This window comes from Tetrao urogallus (assembly GCF_951394365.1).
Source record: "Tetrao urogallus genome assembly, chromosome: 2".
Taxonomy (NCBI): Eukaryota; Metazoa; Chordata; class Aves; order Galliformes; family Phasianidae; genus Tetrao; species Tetrao urogallus.
In genome coordinates, this window is record NC_136814.1 from 103,176,653 (window position 1) to 103,200,166 (window position 23,514).

The window sequence follows — 23,514 nt, forward strand, 5'->3', positions numbered from 1 at the left end:
CTTTCCCAAGGGCACCTGTCTGGGGATGTGCATGGAGTTGGCTCCCGGCCGTGCATGTATGCCTGGCCCCGCTTCCCTGCCGCTAAGGAGTGTGGAGCTGAGCGATGGAGTGGGGGTATGCCACCAGCCTGTGGGGGAGCAGAGGGGCTGCTGCCCTGTCCTGCACACAGCCCCGGTGGGAGGCAGCATCCCAGAGCCCAGGCTTGGCCAGAGGCTGTGGTGCAGCTGTGTGGCACCAGACTCCTGCCGAGGAGATGTTCTGGGGCAGACCTGGCTCTCTCTGCTGTGCTGGGGGGGAAGGATTTGCACCTTTCTGGCTCCGAGGCTGATGGGAGGGCGCAGTGCAGGTGCTGGCCCCAGAGCTGCCAGTGAGGTCAAGGCAAGGAGGCAGGGGGGCTGGGCTGTGAGAGCGAGTCCCTGCTGGAGGATGGGGCCCACTGCACCCCATCATTGCAGTGAGGGGCTTCCCACGCCTCGCCCTGGCACAGGGGACAAAAACACAAATGAGAGCTTGAGGAGTTAGTGCTGCTGCAGTGCCTGGCTGGGCTGCAGCAGGGCAGGGAGCGTCAGTGCCATGGGTGAAGCGAGGCTCACAGAGCAATGGGAATGGGTCTGGCCAGCACACTGCTGTGGCTCTACCACTTCTCCGTCAGGGCTCACTGTGAGTGTGCACTGCATGCATAATGCAGCCAGCCTGGCTGGATTGGTGGGATGCGTGCTGTGTCCGAGGATGAGGTCTGGGCCAGCGATGTTCTCGTGCCAGAGGCAGGGGATGCAGGGTGACACAAGGAGCCCTGCTGCCACAGAGGCCGTGCCTGGTGCCCTGGCTGCTGCTCTTCCCTCCGTGCTCTGCTCTGTGGCTGGTCACCGAGCCAGGCGCTGGCTCTGCAGCCCTGGACTCAAGCATCACAGGATCCAGCGTCTTCCAGGAATAAACCTCCCAGCAAAGCACTTTCAGGACTCTCACTTCCAGGTGCTGTTCAGCTCCTGCTGCAGGACTGGATTGGGAAGGGACAGGGTAAGCAACTCCCTGTGGCGGGGTCTTTTCAATAAAAGCATCCTGGCTCAAAAGCAGCATTGTCCTTGCAGTATTGCAGGTGTGGGGGGAGAAAGAGGGGCACACACGTCTAATCGCTTCTTGCACTCCTGTGTATGGTCCTGTTCTTGATAGCACGTGCTCTGCAGCAGGTCCCCAAAGGCTATCCTGCACTTCTTTCTGGCCTTTGAGAGAGTACCAGCGCTGCAGGCTGGCCTGTCATGCTGTATGACATGCAGCTGCTGAAGGAAGATGATGCCAGGGCTCAGCAGGCTGCTGGCAGGAGGCTGTGCTTCTCCCCATCAGGTGAAGAGAGCAGAATACAAAAGCTGTGGCCAAATGAAAAAGGAACACAATGTCTCTCATGTTATACATAGCAGGCACAGCAACTGTTCTGGGCTGACACAAGGAGCTGGAAGATACTCACTGCAGCAGCTGGTAAAACCCAGGATTAGCTGCAGACCTGACACCCACCAAGTCCTGCAAGAAGTCACACGGGGCTGCAGCATCAGCAGAGGCACACTGCAGCAACCTCATGTCTCAGGGAGAAGGAGGCACTTGCACTGCCTGGAGTCTGACAGCTCCCAGGCAACAGGTACAGCCCACTGCCTTCCCCAGTGGCAGGAGATGGTGAAGCAGAGTAATTCACAGCAAGAATAGCAATCAGCTGCAAACCTGGCTGGAGAAACCAGGCAGCCTGCTGGCCATGCCTCCACACCAGAGACCAAGTGCAGCAGGACAGCAGCAGCAGAGCAGGCAGAAGGTTGAAATGGGTAGAGAGCTGCTGACACATGGGACATTATGCCATCTCTGGCCTCTGCAGGGTCCACTGTCAGCTCCTGCTGTGCAAACATTTGCTGGTGCACATGGAGCCCCCAAGGGGCACAGCACCAGCTATGCCTTCCTGCAGGTAGCACAGTGGACACAGCACTTCACACGCTTGCACAAGGCCCCCGCTGAGCACTCAAAAGCAAATGGACAACTATAAAAAAAATAAAAAAACAAAACCAACCCTCAGTTTATTTCCCTACAAATGCAGAGCTTTCCTTTCAAAAACAGCTCGCTTCACTCGTGGGAGGGTGCAGGGCTGAACTGCAGGGGCGAGACCCCTCCAGGCCAAGAGCTATGGCTTCCCAAGGGTCATATGCACCTTCAATTTGCTGAGCAAGCCCTGTGCCCAGCGAGCTGCTCGGCCTCAGCTGCTCCCTGTTGCCACTACAAGGAGCAAAGTCAGATCAGCACAGCCCTAGGTGCACCACCTACATCCCGCAGGCTCAGAGCACGTGGGGTGGCTATACCTGCACCAGCAGCAGGCAGAGCAACGAACACCAGTCCATCAGGCTTAAAGGGGAGCAGGGAGCAACTGCAGTTTGAGGCGGTTCATGCAGGTGGGCAGCAGGACAAGGAGTGGGCATTACAGTCCACGCGCTGCACAGCAGCGGTGCCAACAGCCCCTGTGCCTGGGAGCAGGGCAGCTGCTGAGTGGCCTGGGTGCAGGCACAGGGTGAATCCTGAGTGGCTGCTCAGTTGCTGAAGAGACGTGGCTTAGCTCAGGGGGTTCTTGGAGCAATCAGTCCCAGGGCCAGCAGTGGGGGGGTCTCCAGCTCCTCCTGGCTCCTTCCGGCTGCCTGGGGGCTGCCCCAGGCGGGGCCAGCTCAGCGGCAGCTGTGCAGTAGATGAGCTCGTTCTGGGCACAGGAGGTGCCGACTCTGAAAAGCAAAAGGGAGGGAGATCTGGTCCGTAACATTTGTGGCTAGAACCCAATACGTACAGGAAGGGGAAGCAGACCTTCCCAAAAGAGCCATCAGCCTCCTCCCTCTGCCGAGGCCACGCTGGGGGAGGTAGAAAAGCAATACGGAGGGAGAGCTTACCTGTTGGTCCATGGGCTCCCCTCCCCAGCTCCTCCATGCAGCTTTGGAAGAGAACAGAGCACCCATCATCTCCAAGCAAGCACCTGCTGAGAGACCCACGCTCATGACCCTGGCAGTGCAGACCCAGCAGTACTAGGCACTCAGACTGCTGAAGGCCCTAACCTACTCGCTACCAAACCCCTTCCCCAGGCCATCCTGCCCTGATACTGCAAAGCCACATCTCTTCCCATCAAGAATCGCCCAGGAACAAGTGGCCACATCAAAAGGACACATACACACCTTCACACTTTGCACACATTGATCCCCGGGTGACACCTACTTAGAGCACTCTCAGCCTGCTGACATTGCTGGACCCCTCAGGCACCGGCTTAACAGGTGCATGAGAACAGCCAAATGGAACAGGCTCAGCAAACCCATCACTACAGGCACTTCTGCAAAGACCTATGGGTTAATCCTCCACTTCTGACCTCCTCCCAAGCTCAGTCCCAGCTCCTAGTCCACACCATCAGCATGAGTGAGCATCCAACCTGGCCTATGCCCACAGAAATCAGGGGAAGGAAAGGGCCAGCTCTGGGCTCAATATGGGAAGCACATCTGGATAGGCTGTCCTCAGCAAAGAGTGGCAGAAACATACCCAGTGATTTCTCTTGTACTCATGTCCTCAGGGAAAGTATCAACCCCGCACTGCAAGAGTTGAACTGCAAAATCTGTCTCTTCATACCTTAGCTTCCTATACATCCAACCTCAGCTGACAGAGACAGAGAAAACAGCAGAAGTTCCCCCACAGATTTCATCCTAGCTCCCACAAAACTCATGGCTTCAGCAGTACCCCGTGCTTGGGACACGGAGAAGGAATCAAGACAGGGCTCACGAGAGTGCTCCTTACACACAGGCACCAGCTCACCACTTACCCAGATAAAGTTTCATCAAGGTTTTCATCTTCCTCCTCCTCTTCCTCCTCCTTGCAAGCAAGCAAGCAAACAAACAGAAAAGTAGGTCTCTACCAGGATCCAGACTGGGATGCCCAGAGCCTCTTCTGGGGCAGCAGGGCTGTCCCCAGCACCTTCACAAGACAGTCACCCACCAGGCATGACAAGGACAAGACTCGTCTACAAGCAGGAAGGGGAAAAATGGCACCTGCAGTACTGGGCTGATGAAATCCTTGGAGCTCAGACACAGCCACACAAGGGAAGAGACAGACCAAGGTTCTCCTCACATTCCCCAAGCCAGCAGAGCACCAAACACAGGGCGTGAACTGGGGATGAGCCACCAAGCTGAGATGGCTGCTGCACACAGCACACCTTTGCCTAGAGACTGGAGCAGGGTGAGCATGTCCCAGCTGGAGGACCAGGCAGAGAACCACCTGGAGCACGCTGCAAGCAACGATGGCCCCAACCACTGCCAGACTGGGTCAATGCTGGAAGCACGAAGTCAAGAAGCAAGCATTCAGAGGCTCCTGGGCAGGGACACAATGACAACAGAGACTTGCAACACTAGAAATGCTGTGACTGGCTCTGGACATTCAGTGGGTGCTGTGCAGATGGGCAGGGCTGAGCCTTATCCCAGGCTGGCAAGATGATGACCAGACAAAGGTTCCTCTCCTTGAGAGAGGCTGTCTCACCCCAAACCATGGCACCAAGTACGCAGAGCAGGTCCCAGCTCCCTGTGCAACAGGGCTGGCTGCTGCAATGCTGGGCCTGACAGCAGAGCTCCCAGAGCAAAGATCACCTGAGACTCCTGCCTTGTGAGCCAGACATAGCACAGACTGCTCCTTGTCACATCAGGCCCGCACGTACAAGGGGGGCTGTGCAGACACCAACAGGAGCCCGAGAGACCAGGAGGAGGGAGCTGCATAAGGGTTACTCTTCTCCTGCCCTAATGTGTGACAGACCTGGGCACGGGCCAGACTTGCACATACTGTACCCCAAACTGGTGTCTGAAGGGAGGGCTCCCCGGGGGAGCTGGCTCACTTGCTCTGCTGGGCTCACTGCGCTCCAAGACACATGGAGGGTGAAGGGGCTGTTCCTGCCTAGAGCCTGGGACAGGGCAAAAGCAGCAGAGTTAGCGCCTGGAACTTGAACAAGGCTCAGCAGGGGGTGAACAGGCAGGACTGTGGGCAAGAGACAGATGCCCCTGCTGTGCTCGGGGGACAGTGCAAACAAACATGGGAGCAGGGTGAGGGGGACACTGCTCAGGGCAGGTCCCACAGGGCCCTGAGCTGTGCAATAGCTCAGCAGTGCAGAGGAGTTGAGCATGGATAGCAGGGACACCCCCAGCCAGAGACAGGGCATGCTCCCCGCATGGGGAAGCAGCAGAGAGCACAACAGCAAAGACAGTGCCCTGGTTGGTGCATTTCACCACCCAAGCAGCAAGCCACCTCTCCTCCATACAGCCCAAAACAGGATCTGGCAATGTAGACCCCAATTCCAGGACTAGGCAGAGGGAAATGTCAGAGAAATTCCTCCTACCTGCATTTGCTGCTTCCCAGAGATCCAGTGCCATTTGGAAGGCCTGGGCCACCGTCAGAGTCACAGCCTGGGCCTGCGTGCAAAAAAGAGGGGAAATGTCTACTTCCATCTCCACCCCAAGCCATAGCAATAGCGCTGCCCAAGAACAGAGGTGCTCCAGGCCTCCCTTGTCACATCTGCTGTGCAAAGTTCGTGTGGAAGGCCAAGGCTCAGTGCTCTGCCAGTCTGTTTATACGGGCCAACCCTTCCCAAGAGGAGATCCCAGAGGAACTGGGACAGAAGAACCTCCTGTTGCTCACCATCCACCTCTATACAATGTGAGGAAACGTGCATTCCCTGGCTCTGTTTCCAGATAGGGGCACAGAAGTAAGGGTCTGCTTTCCCTGAAGGGGAAAAAGAAAGGGCTTCATACCCACCCTTACCTCAAAGAGCCAAGAGCCAAAGAGAAGTGCTTACAATCTTCTTCTTGGGTGACAGGAAGGCATGGCACTCCAGCGCCCCGCTCTCCTGGCTCTGAGCAACATAAGCAAAGACTTTGTTCTGCAGCTTGTCTGTTGTGCAGTAGGAGATCCTATGGGCAGAGAGGAGCTGCTCAGAGCAACAGGGAAACCCAGCACAGGTCTGCTGTGCTCTCAGCACACCAACAAACAGGAGAGACAGCCCAAGACTTTCACCTGCCCTGGATAACCTGCAGCCCAGCTCTCCAGAAAGGACAAAAGGCTGCCTCACACCTAGAGCTAGTAAGAGATCACTACATCCACAGGTATCCCCAACTTGTGCTGCTCAGTGTGCTCTTTGGTCTTCTGACGCCTTATTCAAGCCCAGGTGTGAACTCAAGCACTGAACCAAAAGGTGCATAGAAAAGCAAGAGCACAGCTGGAGGCCAGGCAGTAGGATGCTCTGCTTTGGTGTATCAGCTCTTGTGCCGAGTCCCAGCTTTTGCACCAAGGACACATCCTGACTCTGCTGCTCATCTAGCAACCAGCATTCAGCCATGCTCCTTTCCCACAAACACACAGCTAAAGTACAACTGGCAGCAGTAAGGAGGGAACAAACAAACAGGAAAACAGCTCTTTAAACTGTCTTTAGTCAGCTCAAGTGAGCTGCAGACCAAGGCACACTGAGGCCACCGCAGCCAGAAGGCTGGTCCTTCATCAGCAAAAAAAGGTAGGCATGCAGTCTTGCCCTAGTTGCTTCTATCCATCAGCCCCAATCTGCTGAACACAGGATGCAGAAGAGACAAGCAGAGTCCACAGAAAAGGCCAGATACTGACAAAGAACACAGAGTTGCCCAGGTCCCTGCATGCATTCAGACCCAGGCAGTGCTGTGGGGGCCAGCACAAGGCCCAGCCCACCCCTGCTGCTCAAGATCCCACTGGGTGCTCGGGATCACTCAGAATCATGGAATCATCTAGGATCACCTCCCTTACCCAAGTCCTCCTTCATGCTGTGCCCACCTGTAGATGGAGATGTTCTCAACCATCTCCTTCGTGTCGGCGTCCTGCAGTGAGATGCCCCTTGGAGACACTGTCAGAATCACCTTCTGGAACTTGCGAGCTCCCACTCGTGCCTGGCAGTGGAGACACACCAGACATCTTTGAAGAGCCACTGAGGGTCCTCAACCCTGCTCAAACCAACACCCTGCTGCCAGCCACCCCCCAGATTCTGTACAGAATGTCACTCACTTGGACTCATGCTGCAGAGGTTCCTGCTAAAGGGACAGGAAAGCAAGAGCCAGGAGAATAGGCACATCCTGTGTAGGACACCCCAGGAGTACCTTCATGCTACTGCCATGAAAGGATGAACTCCACCCTCCCAGTTCTCCCCCTCCTCTCTGTGAAGAGAGGGACAAAGTTCTGCTCCCAGCTGTGTGGAAGCAAGCAACAGTGGCTGTCCTGCAGAAAAACAGCTTCCTCCAGAGGTAGAGATCAGCCTGTCACTTGCAAGCCACCCTCCTCTTGGGAACAGCACAGTCCTTAGGTAGAGCTAAGGACTGTCATCTCGATGCCTCCTAAGTCTACTTGCCAGCTCCAAACTGGCTCTTCTCTACCCCAGCACAGAGCTGGCTCTCACCGTGGCGACGATCCGGCGGATGGCAGCAGCTGCCATGTCCTCTCCTTTGGGTTTCTCTACCAGTGTCATGCCTAGATACTTCAGAGTGAAGCACATCCCCTCCAGCAGCGGTTCCTGCATGTCAGCCCAGCTCTCGGGAAGCTCTGTGAAGACAAAATGATTTAGCAGCAGAAACCATGTACCAGCTGCCCTGTGGCTAGTCCCAGCAGAGCCACCTCACCTCACTGCAGCTTCAGTGGTCCCAGCAGCAGTGCTGCTACATGCACTCACCATAGCACTCTCCTGGTTCTGTGACAATCTTGGAAGAACACAATGAAAGGAGAGTTCAACCTCGAAGCCCTTAGCCCTGGAGGTAGCAGCTCTGCCAGCGAAGACAGTAAGCTCCTGTATATCTTCACAGAGCCTCAGATCTGCAGTGTTCAGTGCTATCCATCAGAACCTAACATTTCCAGGCCTGAGCTCCTTCACTGCAAGCAGCACGTGCTATGGACTGCATTCACCTCATCCACTTCAGGTGCTGCCACACCACAAGAACAGCAATATTTGCTGCCCCACTCTGATCAAAATCCACAAGCTGCCTCATTGCAAGCAAAGCCAAACTATTACCTGCTGTTATCTGCAGCAGCAGGCAGCCAGGAAAGGGGCAGAATGGCCAGCACTCACAGCTGAAGCAGAGGTGACTGGGAAGCAATCATCCTATAGGCTTTGTGTTACAGAACAGCTCAGATTGGCATTTAAAGAGTGCAAGCTAGCTTCCAGAAGAATGTGCTTTATGGATGAATTCCAACGAGCAGAGGGAAGAGAACTCCATGTGCATTACTATTAAATCTATTTATATATCTATCTATATATTAAGTCTATTAAAAAAAATAAAGGACAAAGAGCATCTGTTCAAACACTACTCTCGTTAGTGAGGAATTTCTTCCTAATGTCTAATCTAAATCTCCCTTTCTAGTTTAAGGCTGTTACCCCCTGTCACTGCATCCTCTGACAAAGGATCGTAGAACTGTTTGAGCTTGAAGGGACCTTTTAAGGTTATCTAGCCCAACTCTCTGCACTGAACAGGGACATCAGGTGCTCAGAGCCCCATCCAACCTGACCTTGGGTGTCTGCAGGGACTTCCACTACCTCTTTGGGCAACCTGTGCCAGTGCTTCACTAAAACAGTCCCTCCTCAGCTGTCCCGTAGGCCTCCAGGTACAGAAAGGCAACAAAGAGGTCTACCTCAAGCCTTCTCTTCTCCAGGCTGAACACCCAGCTCTCTCAGCCTGTTCTCACAGGGAGGTGTTCCAGCCCCCTGAGCATCCCCGTGGTGTTCCCCAACAGGTCCACATCTTCCTTATGTTGGGGTTCTCAGCACTGTTGGTGGGGTCTCAAGAGAGCAGAGGTAGACAATTACCTCCTCAATCTCCTCAGATTCCCTAGAGAGGGCCCTCAGCAACATTCAGCTTCCTTCAGAAACTGATTTACTTCACATTCTGCAAGTGCTGGTAGAAGAAGGAGCCCTTGCACTACTGTTACTAAGAGAGGACACAAAAAACAAGCACTGTAAAAGCATCCATTACAAGCTCTGCTCCTACCAGATAAAGCCAACACAAAGCTCAGTCTCATCAAAAACTGTTTATGAGATCAGTGCCATGCACAAAGGAACACTTCTTTCATACCAAGTACTTCCTCTGGGGATGCTTTTCAAGGACAGCTGAAGCAGAATTGAGTACACATTTACCTCCTCAAATCTCAGAGAGCAGAAGGATGGTGACAGAGAAGATTGCAGAATCATCATAGAATCACCGAGGCTGGAAAAGACGTCTAAGACCACCTAGCCCACTCATCCAACCCACCCCACCATGCCCACTGACCACATCCCTCATTGCCACATCTACCCTCTTCTGGAACACCTCCAGGTTTGGTGACCCCTCCACCTCCCTGGGCAGCTGTGCCACTGCATCACTGCTCTTCCTGAGAAGAAATGTTTCCTAACACCCAACCTGAACCTCCCCTGGCACAACACGAGGCGATCACCTCCTGTTATATAGCAGTTACCTAGGAGAAGAAGTCAATCCCCACCTCATTACATCTTTTCAGACACAGAGAAGCATAAGATCTCTCTTGAGCCTCCTCCTCAGCTGCTCCCCATAACGCTTGTGCTCCACACCACTCACAGTTTCACTGCCATTCTCTCTAAGCGTTCCAGGGCCTTAATGTCTTTCTTGTAGTGAGGAGCCCAAAACTGAACACAACACTCAAGGTACAGCCTCACCTGTGTTGCATAGGATGAGAAGGGTTACGGTACTGGGAGTCAGTTGGTCTGGATTCACCCATACAGGAGGAGTGACAAGGACCAAAGAATTAGAGCATATAAACAGGAAGGGGAAAGGCTGTTTATGAGGGTGGATAGTGATAGGACAAGGGGGAATGGTTTTAAACTGAGACAGGGGAGGTTTAGGTTAGATATTAGGAGGAAGTTTTTCCCCCAGAGGGTGGTGAGGCACTGGAACAGGTTGCCCAAGGAGGCTGTGGATGCCCCAGCCCTGCAGGCATTCAAGGCCAGGCTGGATGTGGCTCTGGGCAGCCTGGTCTGCTGGTTGGTGACCTGCACACAGCAGGGGGTTGGAACTGGATGAGCATTGTGGGCCTTTTTAACACAGGCCATTCTGTGATTCTCTTTATTCTATACACCATTAGAAGCACTAGATTGAAATCCCTCCCTGGGAATTACCTATGCATCTGCCATTCACACTCAAATAATGCTTCTCGGGGTTATTTTTTACCTCCTTCCTGGGATTAACTCCCAAAACGTTACTGCTACTCTTATAGAAAGCTCTGACCCATAATTGAAGCATCCTGAATCCACGGGGAAATCAGACGACCTCATCCGCATAGCACATAAGGCTGCAGCTACCAGGGAGCCCGCCTCCGGGCCATGCCACAGAATGGCCAGGGTTGGAAGGGACCTCAAGGATCATGAAGCTCCAACCCCCTGCCACATGCAGGGCCACCAACCTCCCCATTTCATAGCAGCCCAGGCTGCCCAGGGCCCCATCCAACCTGGCCTTGAACACCTCCAGGGACGGGGCACCCAGGACCTGGCTCCAAGCTCTAAGCACCACTTCAGCCGCACAGAGGCCGCAGCCCACCCCCAGCCACAGCCCGGCTCCGGGCCCACGGACCTCACTTTGTCCCAGGGCCAGCCGGGCCCAGACCAATGCTTCCCGCCCCACGGCCCTGTACCGACCCTCGGTTCCCCTCCGCTCCCGGCCCGCACTCACTGCGCCGCCGACAGAGCCCCAGGCCGTGCCGGGCGAGACGCGGACTCCGCAGCACAGCGCGACCCGCCGCCCGCAGCGCCTCCATGGCCCCGCCGAGGCTGAGAACTGCCGGAACTGGGACGGGGCGGGACCGGAAGTGGAGATGCCGAAACAGGAAGGGGGCGGGGCGTTGTATAGTACAGACGCGCGTGTTGATGACGTCATCAGTGGTGCCGGCTCAGCGGTTGCTAGGCAATGGGTGTGGGTTGTAGCGGGGTACGGCGGCGGTGCGATCCGGTGCTGCTATCGCTCTCAGTCCCTCATCATGCAGCTGCGGCACGTGCGGACCCTGCTGGCCCCGCAGGTCGAGTCGGGTCTTTTCGGGTCGGGGGGAGCCGGGGAGAATCCGAGCTGTGTTGGCGCTGACGCTGTGTGTGTCCCGCAGGACGGCACCGCGCGTGTGACCTGCATGGCCTGGTCGGCCAACAGCGGCCGCTTCGCCGTCTGCACCGCGGAGCGTGTGGTGCTGCTGTACGACGAGCACGGTGAGCGGCGTGACAAGTTCTCCACCAAGCCTGCCGATGCCAAGGTGAGGGTACCGAGCCCGGGCTGTTGCCCGTGGCTGTGGGCTGTGTGGATGGGACGTGGTGGCCTTCCTCTCGGGCTCAGTCTGCCCTCTGCCCACAGTACGGCAGGAAGAGCTACGTGGTGAAAGGCATGGCGTTCTCCCCGGACTCCACCAAAATCGCCATTGGCCAAACAGACAACGTTGTCTACGTCTACAGGATTGGAGAGGAGTGGTGAGTCTGGTGGCAGTGTCCAGTGCTGCACCCACAGGGAGGACTTAGGGGTCCTGGTGTGAGGCCTGGTCTGAGAAGGTCTGTAGTGTCCTGGTTGACCAACAGTTGACCACAAGTTGGCCGTGAGCCAGCAGTGTGCTCCTGTGGCCAAGAAGGCCAGCGGGCCAATGGTACCTTGAGATGTGCTGCAGAGAGCATGGCCAGCAGGGTGAGGGAGGTGATCTTCTCCCTTCGCTCTGCCCTGGTGAGGCCACATCTGGAGCACTGTGTCCACTTCTGGGCTCCCCAGTTCAAAAAAGACAGGGATCTCCTAGAGGGAGTCCAGTGGAGGGCCACAAAGATGGTCAGATCCTGGAGCATCTCCTGTATGAGGAAAGGCTGGTAGCCCTGGGACTTTTCAGCCTGGAAAAGAGAAGACAGAGGAGATCTCATCATTGTTTATAAATATCTGAAGTGCCAGATTCAAGTGAATGAGGCCAGGTGTGCGGCAACTGAACAAGGGGCAACAGGCAGATGTGGGAACACGGGAATTTCCATATAAATATGAGGAAGAACTTTACTGTGAGGGTGACAGAGCACTGGAACAGGCTGCCCAGAGAGGTTGTGGAGTCTCCTCTGGAGATATTCACAACCCATCTGGATGGGTGCACCTGTTCCTGTGTAACTACTGTAGGAAAATCTGCTTAAAAGAAGTTAGACTAAACAGTCTCTAGAGGTCCCTTCCAACCTCTACAATTCTGTGTGAAGAGAGTGATGCATCTCCATGCAGCACATTTTCTGGGTATTGGTATGGGTTCTCATCCAAGCCTGGTCATCAGTATAGAACATGATACAGATCATCTAATCTGCAGTCATTCACTCAGATCTTTCCATGGTGAGCAGCAGATAGGGTTTCATTGAACACAGTGGAACCTGGTGGAAGCATTTGCCAACTTCTGTGGAGCTGTGGAGTTGTAAAGCTGACACTGCTGTCCCCTGTTTGATAGGTGTGGAATGGAGACACACACCTGCCTCACCTCACATTTGTTTGCTGTTGTGCGTAGTGCTAGCACTGATGAGAAAGGCACATCACCAAAGTTTTGGAAGCTCAGAGAATTGCCACATTCTCCCCTCACCTTAGTCTTGCAAAATACATAAACTTTTTTTTTTTCCTGAAAATTTTCTGCTTGAAATTGGCTTTTGGTAGAACATCAGCATACAGAACTTAAGCAACCTGTGTTCAGCAGTATTCAAATAGGTCAAATATAAAGGGTGGGGTAACTAGAATATGCAATTTTACCAGCTTCACCAGTAGTCATTTTTGTCTTTTTCTGCAGGGGTGACAAGAAGGTGATATGCAACAAGTTCATCCAAATGGTGAGACCCAGACTCCTGTTTAACTCCATTTTCTCCCACAGATGTAGGATAGAGACAACAGTTGGATGTCTCTGTGCTCATGCTCAGAGACATATGCAGGCTGTCAGTGATGTTTGATTACTCAAAGACATGGATAGAAGCTAAGATAATCTCTATGTTTTAAGATATGTCTCCAAGCCTGAGAGGCCTCATAATGCTGTGATGTGACACAGTAATTAACAGTAATTAACTGTTTATTGGTCAATGCAGTCAGTTACAAGACTTCAAGGACGATTCTTGGCATCAGTGGACAAAATGTTTTTTGTGAGTTAAAATGGAGAAACGGAAGAGATCTGAGCCTGTTTTTCACAGGTCAGCAGCTCTGAAGTTTCTGCAGCTGATCAGAGATCAGACATTTGCTGTAATCCATCCATTGCTTCCTGCAGCAGAGCAATACTGGTGCCTGACTGAGACCAGAACTAGAAGAAAAACCGTCCATCGATTCCCAACCAGGCGCCATTGCTTCCTCATACCTCCTTCTGTCCTTGAAGCTCAGTGCATGGGCCCTTTCAGTTGGAAAAGCAATTGCACTGCCTGTAGTTGTGCCATTGACATTTATGTTATTCCTGCAGCTTTTCCCTGTAGCAATTCTTGTGCTGACACTCAGAGAAAATCAGTTATCTGAAACAACGATGAAACGATAAAGGGCTGGAGGAGGCTGTCTAGCAGTGTAATACAGAGTGAGAAGAACAGAGGCTGGTGATTGGATAAAATCATAGAATATCCAACTTGGAATGGATTGACAAGAATCAAGTCCAACTCCTGGCTCCACACAGTATCACTCAAAAATTAAACCATATTTCTTAGAGTGTAGTTCAAACACTTCTTGAAGTCCAACTGGCTTGGTTCTGTGACCACATCCCTCAGACACCTGTTCCAGAAATGCAGTGGCAATCCTCCGGGGTAAACATCTGATCTCCCTTTGTTCAGTATCCTGGATGACGGGATCTGTGTCCTGAACAGTGCTGTTCCACTCAAATTCATCTGGGTATCTTCTATATCTTCACAAAACCAAGAAGATCATTCACAGTTCCACATTATCCTCTGCCTTTTGCCTGCTTTTGCACACAGACTGATTGCATGGCAGTCACTGTATTCCACTTCTGCAAAAACTGTTTATGGGCATCTTCTCTCTGTTTCTGATGGCATTTCCCCTAACCCCTTCAACTACAAGACCCAGATAACCTCTCTTGAAAAATATGGAAATCTAAGTTCGCTGCCTCATAGAAGACCAGCCAAGACAGTGGATCTGCCTGAGCAGTTTGTTGTTCCCCAGCCACCATTCCCATTCTGCAGTCAGTAGCAGAGGGGATAGATTGGCAGCCAAGTGTTGCACTGTGACAGGATTGCAGATGGAATGCTGATAGCCTATGCATGGAGTTTTGGGCTCTTGGGCTCAACACTCACCCACTTTAACTTGCAGTTCTGCAGGCAGCATGTTCCTACACTGACATGTTAAAAAGCCTGCTAGCTGTGACCTGGTTACCTTGGTAACCTTATCTTATCTTGAGCATGTCAGATTCAGGCTGGATTTACATTAACAGCCAAATGTGCTTTGCTTTTTCTATATTGTTCATAACTTTAGGGTGCATCATTACCCCAAGATTCCCCATTAACCAAAATGTAAAGCATGCAGAATTCAGTTAAAATGCAGTTTCTACCTGTTCCAATACTACTTAGGTTTGCCATTTCAGTCAGGCTATGTCCTTGGCCTTTTCAGTGTTCTGCTTCTCTGGTTCTACCTGCATGTGTCAGAGAGCACTCTACCCAAACTTACTGACTGAAATTTTTCAGTTTAGCTATGAAACAGTTGAGCTCTCTTTGGCCCTCTCTTACAATTAGGTTTCATGGTCAGATTTATTCACCTGATCCCCACACCTCAGATTTTGAGAATTCCTTTGATTTGGATTTAGTGAACCTGTTTCTGCCTGGCCTACTTGGTAGCATCTCATAACCATCTTGCTTGTAAATGAAAAAATGTATAAACACTATTTGGTGCTCAGCTCCAGCTTTTCTTAGCCTCTTACTGTACCCTAGCTCACTGTTACCTAGTTCAGACATCACTATGGAGTGTCTTAATCCCACAGTAAGGTCCATTCCAATACCCACATTTCTTCTCTTTCTTGGTCTGAATGGTCTTACTTTTCGTGAGCTGCCTTATGTAGCTGTGGGATGAGCAGCTTTCTGAGTAAGGTGGAGCTTTTACATCTTTTTCTTCCTCTTTGACAGAGTGCTGTGACCTGCTTGTTGTGGCCAGCGGAGAATGCCATTGTCTTTGGTCTTGCTGAAGGAAAGGTAGAGAAACTTGTTATTACCTGATTTTCTATTCCATTCAAGATCTATGAAAGCCTGCAAGCACCTGTGCTTGAGAGTAGAAAACATTACTGTGTGGGCTTAGGACACTGATCAGCAATGAAGGGATTACACCACTAGCTTAAATTTGCTGGTTTTGGTTCCCAGTTAATCATTGAATGGCCTGGGTTGCAAAGGCCCATGATGCTCATCCAGTTCCAACCCCCTGCTGTGTGCAGGGTCACCAATCAGCAGAACAGGCTGCCCAGAGCCACATCCAGCCTGGCCTTGAATGCCTGCAGGGATGGGGCATCCACAGCCTCCTTGGGCAACCTGTTCCACTGCCTCACCACCCTCTGGGTGAAAAGTCCTTGGAGGTTCTTTTGGATCCCTGAGTCCTTTTCCTGAGCTGTCCTAGAAATGTGGAAGTGTGACTGCAGTGCTAACATTTCTGCTTGTTCTCTAACCTACCAGAAACAAATTATTTCTGGTGCTTATAAACTGGAAATCCTCTGGGGATATTGCAGTGCAGGAAGTCCACGGTTCTGTGTGGGGCCAGAAGCAACACTGACCCTTCTCTTTTCAGGTTCGTATAGCAAATACAAAGAACAACAAGTCTTCCACCATTTATGGGACAGATTCCTATGTGGTCTCACTCGCTTCCAAGTGAGTATGGAATTGCTTTAGCTACACTGCTTTGGCTCATTCTCCTGCCCAGCCATTGGCCCTAACAGAACTTGTGGCAATATGGGAGGATGGCAGAGTGTCTTTATGCTGTTGGTTCTTATCAAGATGATAAAATTCAGTGCTTCCCAGAAGAAATCACGTTCTAAAATCTGACACCTGGCCTCTCCACACCCTCCTCTTCCCCTTCTTTCCTCCTCAATCTCCCCCCCCTTCTCTTTTCCTCTTATTTCTAAACACAGCTCATGCTGTTATTGATGGATAATAATGACAAATGTGGGATTGAAATAGACAGAAGGCAACGTTCATAGAATCTGTATTCCAGAAATGAATTATCATTAAAAGTATTCATTCTGTGTACATCACATTATGTCTGTTTCCTCTTCCTTACTCCTCCTCCCTGCTTGCATAGAGAAGTACACAATACAATAATGCTATATAGCTAATGGTTTTAGTCTTGGAGTGTTTGTCCAGATGTTTTTTTTCCAACTGTTGTTGCTTTTAGGGAATACTGGTGTTACAATACCCAGCCTCATTTCCAGAGGAGTTTCAATGAAAAGATTGAAGCACCTTGTTATAAGAAATTTTTATTATTATTTCACTCAAGATTCCTTAGAATCTATGTGTTTTAGTAACATAGTATGTTACAGTAAGTTAGTTATTGTGCTTTTATGTGATGAAGATATTTAATTGCCCACTCTCCTCTCTCTATACCTTTGTCAGCTTTCTTTTTACAGACACTGGTACAGTACTACATTTTCTTGTGTTCACCACCCAACTTACGTTTGGTGAAGGTTCCTTTGATGAGGAACCACAGCCCTGTCCCTGGGACTGGCTTCTTAAGGGTGGGATAGAAAAACAAAAATGCAAGTCTTACTGAAACTTTACATCATCCTTTCTGTCTCTTTACAGTGTTTCAGGGAAGGGAATCCTGTCTGGCCATGCAGATGGAACCATAGTACGCTTCTTCTTTGATGATGAGGGCTCAGGTGAATCACAGGTATCAAAGATCCTTATTCAGTGAGCAAAATTCCTGTCTACACAATTGAATCCCCAGCTCAAGAACTCTGTAAAGTGATCAGGTTGTAGAGGGAGTGCAAGTCTGGAGAGAAGCAGTCTGTGTTTGCTGGAATAAGTTTTGTGCAGCATTGATGTGGATGGAGAAGTAATGAGATACTTGAAACTACTCTTGAGTGTATTGGTAAGAGAGGAATTTATTTTGTGTGTGAGATATGAGGTTTTTCAGGTGTCAGGAACATCTCGTGTTAGGAGATCTTGGAGAATGGGATTTGTCTTGGAGAATGATGCTTGAATGGGTAGGATTTTCAGGGAACAGTCACAAGATCACATTGTGTCTGTGGACAGGATACTGTGGGCAGCCCAGCATTTCTCCCAAGCCTCCAGTTTCTCTCCAGAAGTCTCACTGCTTTAAGCTGTGGTGAAGAAATGCTATTCCTACTCAGATCTTTTCTTTTTAACTGAAGCAATTTGAGTCACCGTCTGAACTCTAGCATGATAAACTGAAGAGCCCAAAATGTACTCTGCCAGGTTAGTAGTGCATCCCAGTCTAGTTAATAGCACTGTTCTTCTTACTGACATCAGCAATCTTCTCTCCCAGTTAAATGAGTGGAATAGTTCTTATATCTCAGCTCTGGTTTCTGTCTGCCTTCCTGCAGCCTAGGGCATGCAGACAAAGCAACACCCATGAACTGGTCTTTATGGAAAGGCATCATACTGGTCTCATTCTGGTAATCTACAGAGCTCAACTGAGGGCTAAATCCAATGGTGCATTCAAGATCTCATCTTCTGTCTCATGTAGGGTAAGCTGGTGATGCATCCTTGTCCTCCTTACGCCCTTGCCTGGGCTTTGAACAGCATTGTGGCTGCAGGATGTGATAAGAAGATTGTGGCTTATGGGAAGGAGGGCAACGTGATTCAAACCTTTGACTATAGCCGAGACTCCTCAGAGAAGGAATTCACCACAGCAGCTGCCAGTCCTGGTGGCCAGGCTGTTGTCATTGGAAGCTACGATAGGTGCGATGGCTGATGGTAAAGTCTCCCCTCTGTAGTGCTTTCTCCTTCAACTGCATTCATTTCTTCATTGTTTTTTATCTCTTCTCATAGGCTGAGGGTTTTGAACTGGAGCCCCCGCCGTGGTGCCTGGGAGGAAGCCAAACCCAAAGAAATACCTCACCTCTACACCATCACATCTCTGGCATGGAAGAGGGATGGCTCAAGGATCTGTGCGGTTTGTATCATGAATTAGCAGCCTTGAGCCAACAAGTCAAATGCCAGGTGTAGTCTCAGGCATTCTCCTGAGATGAGAGTTATGTGGTACAGAGGGCGTTCACCAGAATAGTCACCATCACCTAGGAGTGGGATGCAAGGTGCCTAGGCCTTGTGCAGGAGACACTGCTAAAGTCTGGTGTGCAATATGCCCAGTGGGAGGACAAGAGGCAGTGGGCACAAACTGAAACACAAAACGTTCCGCCAGGAAACACTTCTGCACTGTGCAGGAGGCTGAGCCGTGAAACAGGTTGGAATCTTCCTCCTTGGATATCTTCAAAAGCCATCTGGATGTGGTCCTGGGCAACCTGCTCTGGATGACTCTTGCTTTAGCAGGGGATTTAGACCAGGGGACCTCCAGAGTTCTCTGCCAGCCCCTATAACCATTTGGTGATTCTGTGTTATTTTCAGTGAACCTGGAAAACGTCATGAATTGTTGTATAGTGACTCAGAGGTAGCAAGCCCTTTGTTGATAAAAGCTCAATAAGGTCAGCTTAGCTTCTCTAGGGCAGTGTCATGAGCACCAGTTCCAGAAAAACTGAACTGTTTCTTATACTCTGTGTGCTGTTTTCAGTTCAGAGCTGCCTTTTTTCTACTTCCAGACTATGGGCTCTGGTCTGCCTTTCTCTATTAAGTAATTCTTCAAAGATTTATCGTTGAGTTTTCAGTTGAATTGGACTCAGTGAGCTTTATGGGCCCCTTCCAACTCAAAATATTCTGTTATTCTAAATTAATCTTTCTTTAAACATTTCTTGATTAAGTTAAATATCTCCCTACATAATTTAATGAGCTTTAAAGAAATTGCTATTTACAACTTCTTTTTGACAGTTTATACATCTTTTTATGTTTGACAAAGTCAAGAACCCTTAAAATCTTTTCAGAGAATTAGTTGAATAAGAACAAATATTTGCAGAGGAGGGGAAGGACATAAGGGATAGGTGAGTGCTGGAAGGAATGAGGATGTTATAAAGAAAGAGATAAAGGTGGAAGGATTCTGTTGAAAGGGAAGAGAGTTTGGGAGGGTAGCAGAGGAGTGGTGGGAAGTAGCAATAATGGAGAATAAAGGAAATGAAGATGAAGATGAGGATAAAAAGAAATTTCTTTTTTTGCCTTTCTCTGTCATGCGTGTGCCAACATTTGGTAAGCTCCATTTCTCTAGAATTTTTCCTGTTCTTTGAAGAGAGTGAGAATAGGGCTGGTCCTTATACATCTGGAGGCTGGTTCTGCAGAGTAGCAGGGGTATGTGGGGTTCTGCTGCACCTCTGATCCTCTTTGCATGAACAGGGTCTGACTGCCTCCCTTTAAAACAATTCACTGACTGAGAAGTGTGTTTGTTTCCCCAGGGCACTCTGTGTGGAGGTGTCGAGCAGTTTGACTGCTGCCTTCGTAGAAGCATTTACAAAAACAAATTTGAAATGACGTATGTGGGACCAAGCCAGGTAAGAGGATGTCCAATAAGTCTCTTGGTGGAAATGAGACCTTCCCTAAAACTAAATGTGTTTGAAGTTCTTTGTGCCATCAGCTTCTTTCCTGCCTGTAAACTTGTCCCAGCCATTCAGATTCCAAATAATCTGCTGAGAGAATTCTGTGAATTCTGTAGTAGATAGCATCAGCCCCAGTACAGCTACACAACTACCCTTGAAAGAGTTAAGAGTAATGGTGTATTTCTCTAAGTCCATCTGCCTCATTGTCTTTTCCCTTTAAAGCAGTTACACCTCCTTGAAAAATATGCACCAGAATCATCACAGGTTACCAAAGCATTTTAGGTGCACATTTACATCTGTGTTTTGTCCATAGCAACTTGTTGGGAAGGACACAGGGAATATTTCAGGAACAGGGCCAGGAACTGTGTGGAAATTTGATAGGTGTAAAAGACAATGGAGTTTATTTCCTAGCTTGTGAATTTGTTTGAGGTACCTCTGAGTAAAATAGAGGCTTCTTAAGTTGTTCAATTTCATTCAGCTTTACCTGGTTCAAAATCAGGTAGTAAAGGTGCACAAGCAATCCAGGCAGTAGCAGTTTGTGATGAGCGAGCAGGGCTCCTAAAGTATGACTTATTCTTGAGGGTGTGAGTAGTCCTCCAATAAGTTTAGAAACTTTCAAGTGGTAGAAATGAGAATCCCACACTTCTACTGCAGTCATCATCCCATGCAAAATAAACTGTAAGATTCCTTTTAAAACCAGGGTGAAATGATCTGAGGGGGTGTCTAAACAACCAAATGTTATCTGTTATATAATCTTCCATAGGACAGGGATCGCCTTCCTCCGTGTGTGGAAAGCAGACCTCATATTTTTCACACTTTCTGTAGGTCATTGTGAAAAACCTCTCAACGGGAACCCGTGTTGTACTGAAATCCCACTATGGTTATGAGATTGATGAGGTGAAGATCTTAGGGAAGGACAGATATCTGGTGGCCCACACATCAGACACATTACTACTGGGCGACATCAACTCCAACAAGCTCAGTGAGGTAATGGAAGATCTATGATGTTTCATGAATGTCAAATGCTTAACTTTGCAACTCACGGCGTTTTCTGCATGGAAAAGATAAATTTATTTTCAAAGAATCATAAAATAATTCAAGTTGGAAGGGATTTTGGGAGGTTTCTTATCAAACCACTTATGCAAAGAAGGTTCATCTTCATAGGTGTCTCCTAATGTTTCCCTTCTCTGAGCTGGAAAAGCCCAGTTCCTTTAGCTTCTACTCACAGTGCAAGTGTCCGAGCCCCAAACATCTTGATGGCCTTCTGCAGAATTTGCTCCAGTCTGCTCTTAGCAAAGAGAAAATTAAAGACTGGCTGATGAGACTGAATGTGTCCAAATCTATGGGAGCCAATGACGTGCATCCCAGGGACTTGGAGGAACTGGCTGATGTGGTTGCCAGGCTGCTCTGTGCCATACTTGAGAAGTCATTGCTGTCTGATGAAATCTAAATTGAATGTTAGGAGGAAATTCATCACTATGAGGGTGGTGAGGCCCTGGCACAGCTTGCCCAGAGAAGTGTGAGTGCCTCATTCCTGGAGGTGCTCAAGGCCAGGCTGGATGGGGCCCTGGGCAGCCTGACTGCTGGTGGTGGACACCAAGCCCATGGCAGGGAAGTCAGGACTAGATAATATTTAAGGTCCCTTACAATCCAATCCATTCTATGATTCTGTGATTTACCAGTGTTTTAATTGTCTAGTACTGGGAGAGTGGAGGGCAAAACTGGATGCACATCTGCATCCAGTTGTGATGTACATTCCAGATGTGAGTGTACGAGTTTTATTGTGCTTCTTAAAAAAATTATATGTATATATATAATGCATTCATGATCATAGTACCACAGCTTGTGCCAGTACCATTTCCAGTACTTTACAATCCAGACTAAACTGCCCAATGCCTTGAACCTGTGTGCAGAGTGATGAGACCATATGCCAAGTCTGGAAAACCTAGTAGGTAAAATGGCAGTCAGTTAAATGTCTGGCAAAACTATTAACGACACCCCAGGACATTTTTGCTTTGTTTGCACAAGTGTATAAGTTTATTCAGACCAATGGTATGCTCACAAATCTGTCTGGGAGCAGTAGTTCCCAATTATAGATTTGAGTTGGAAAATACTGCTGAAAACTTAGACAGACTAAATCTCTGTATCAGTTTTCTGCCTAACTGACCACCTGCCTGTTGTAATCACAGCAACTATTGCATTACCTCGTACTCATCTCAAATTCCAGGTGAACAACAGTGTTGACAGCTGAAGGACTGGAATGTGATCACTTGTGCAGTGTAGTTCTTGTTATCTGTCCTGGGAGATTAGAGCTTACCACAGACCACAATGGTTCCGTCCAAAAGCTGTCAGCCTGGATTGCTCACTCTGTGTCATTGCATTGTAGGTAACCTGGCAAGGATCTGGAGGGAATGAGAAGTTCTTCTTTGACAATGAGAACGTAAGTTGGATGGGGCAGGGTGCTACCATAAATGGTGGGTAAAGAAGTGTATGCTCTGGCTGAAAAAGTGACAACCACATTCCTGGAAAGTAGTGTTTTTCATCTGCTTCCTGGATTTATCCTCTCCATGTGCATCCCAATCTGCTTCTTCCCCGTGTGCCTTTTCCACATTTTTCCACATTTGCCAGGTACAGAGCAAGTCCATTGTGAAGACTGTGTAAACAATAACCACAAAGGAGAGAGGAGAAATAAAAGCAAAATAGCCAGAGAGGATGTTAGAGGTACAGAAAACAGAATGTGTTAACTGTCTGGAATCCTATGCTGTTTGGCAAGGCAGGAAGTCTGGACAAGTTTAGATTTATCGTCTGATAGTTCTCAGAATGACAGCTTAGCTCCTCCTGCAGGAGTGATAGGCCCAGAGCTAAACTCAGCAGCCTTGAGACTGTCACAAGAACAGTTCCTTGCTCATCCTAGTGGGTTTGAATTTATACTTGTCTGTAGCAGTCCTTTTCTGCTCACCTCACTGGTGGATATTTGTGCTTACCTGGCATTTCTGTAAGAGTGAATTCCTCTCTCTCTTACAGGTCTGCATGATCTTTAATGCAGGGGAGCTGACACTGGTAGAATATGGAAGCAATGACATCTTAGGGTCTGTCCGCACAGAGTTTGTGAATCCTCATCTGGTCAGGTAAGTGTGATACCTGCCTGTGCAGCCAGTACTGACACTGTGGGAGTGACACTTGGAAGCATCCCACCCTGCAGAACGTAGCTCACGGGCACTGGGACCTGAGCACACATTGCTGCATGATTTCTGAGTAGTCATCTGGCAGTAAACGGTGGGGTTTAATTGCTGTGTTGTGATTAAGGGCTGTAATGTTTTAGAAGCACTTGTAGAGCCCATTTTCCTTTTTGTTTATTCAAGCCTGATTTGGTTATTGCCTGAAAAGGAACCAGTGCATGTACTCAGGCATCTCTGTATCCACTTGATCCTAGTATGACGTTGCTGGGGACTTCAGGTGCAAGTGGGAGCTCCTCTGTCTCTCTAAAATATCATACTCCCTTTACTAATTCGGGAGGAGAGTAAGGAAGATCATGGGCTGCTCAGAGGTGGAAGCATTGTAACTACTTTGCTATTGGGAACCAATAGGGGTCCAAAGGGGCAGCTTCTGGAATGAAGCCATGAGTCAGAGGCATTGTAGGTATTGTACAAGAGTCACAGGTCAAAGAACTACAAGAGGCTCCATGTGTTGAGGGTAACTGCAACTGAGTCTTGCAAGGGGAGGATGGGGTTTGATCCTTTGAATGTAGAGAGCAATAAAGGTAACAGTTACCATTCCTTCCAAATAACAGTGTCCGTATCAATGAGAGGCAACAGAGAGGCGTGGAGGAGAACAAGAGACTGGCTTATTTGATAGACATCAAGACTATAGCAACAGGT

At 49.6% G+C, this 23,514-nt stretch overlaps 2 protein-coding genes across 2 annotated transcripts in view; one reads left to right on the top strand and one right to left on the bottom strand.

The window, feature by feature from the left end:
- Positions 1-2,581: 2,581 nt before the first annotated feature.
- On the bottom strand, positions 2,582-10,801 carry LOC306958802 (low density lipoprotein receptor adapter protein 1-like; the record flags this gene model as incomplete). Its single annotated transcript, XM_079550390.1, has 7 exons — positions 2,582-2,745; positions 4,878-4,943; positions 5,376-5,448; positions 5,832-5,946; positions 6,833-6,945; positions 7,449-7,591; positions 10,717-10,801. 7 exons carry the CDS (start codon positions 10,799-10,801, stop codon positions 2,582-2,584), a joined length of 759 nt encoding a protein of 252 aa, XP_079406516.1.
- Positions 10,802-11,020: 219 nt separating this feature from the next.
- Positions 11,021-23,514, top strand: part of IFT172 (intraflagellar transport 172) — a gene marked incomplete at both ends in the record, with an annotated part of 32,572 nt that continues 20,078 nt past the window's right edge. Inside the window, 14 exons of the mRNA XM_079550567.1 lie at positions 11,021-11,059; positions 11,141-11,284; positions 11,383-11,495; positions 12,812-12,851; positions 15,120-15,185; positions 15,769-15,848; positions 16,779-16,866; positions 17,686-17,900; positions 17,991-18,114; positions 19,496-19,591; positions 20,462-20,623; positions 22,023-22,076; positions 22,661-22,764; positions 23,427-23,512. Coding sequence (XP_079406693.1) covers positions 11,021-11,059; positions 11,141-11,284; positions 11,383-11,495; positions 12,812-12,851; positions 15,120-15,185; positions 15,769-15,848; positions 16,779-16,866; positions 17,686-17,900; positions 17,991-18,114; positions 19,496-19,591; positions 20,462-20,623; positions 22,023-22,076; positions 22,661-22,764; positions 23,427-23,512 — 1,411 coding nt within the window. The remainder of the gene's footprint in view (positions 11,060-11,140; positions 11,285-11,382; positions 11,496-12,811; positions 12,852-15,119; positions 15,186-15,768; positions 15,849-16,778; positions 16,867-17,685; positions 17,901-17,990; positions 18,115-19,495; positions 19,592-20,461; positions 20,624-22,022; positions 22,077-22,660; positions 22,765-23,426; positions 23,513-23,514) is intronic.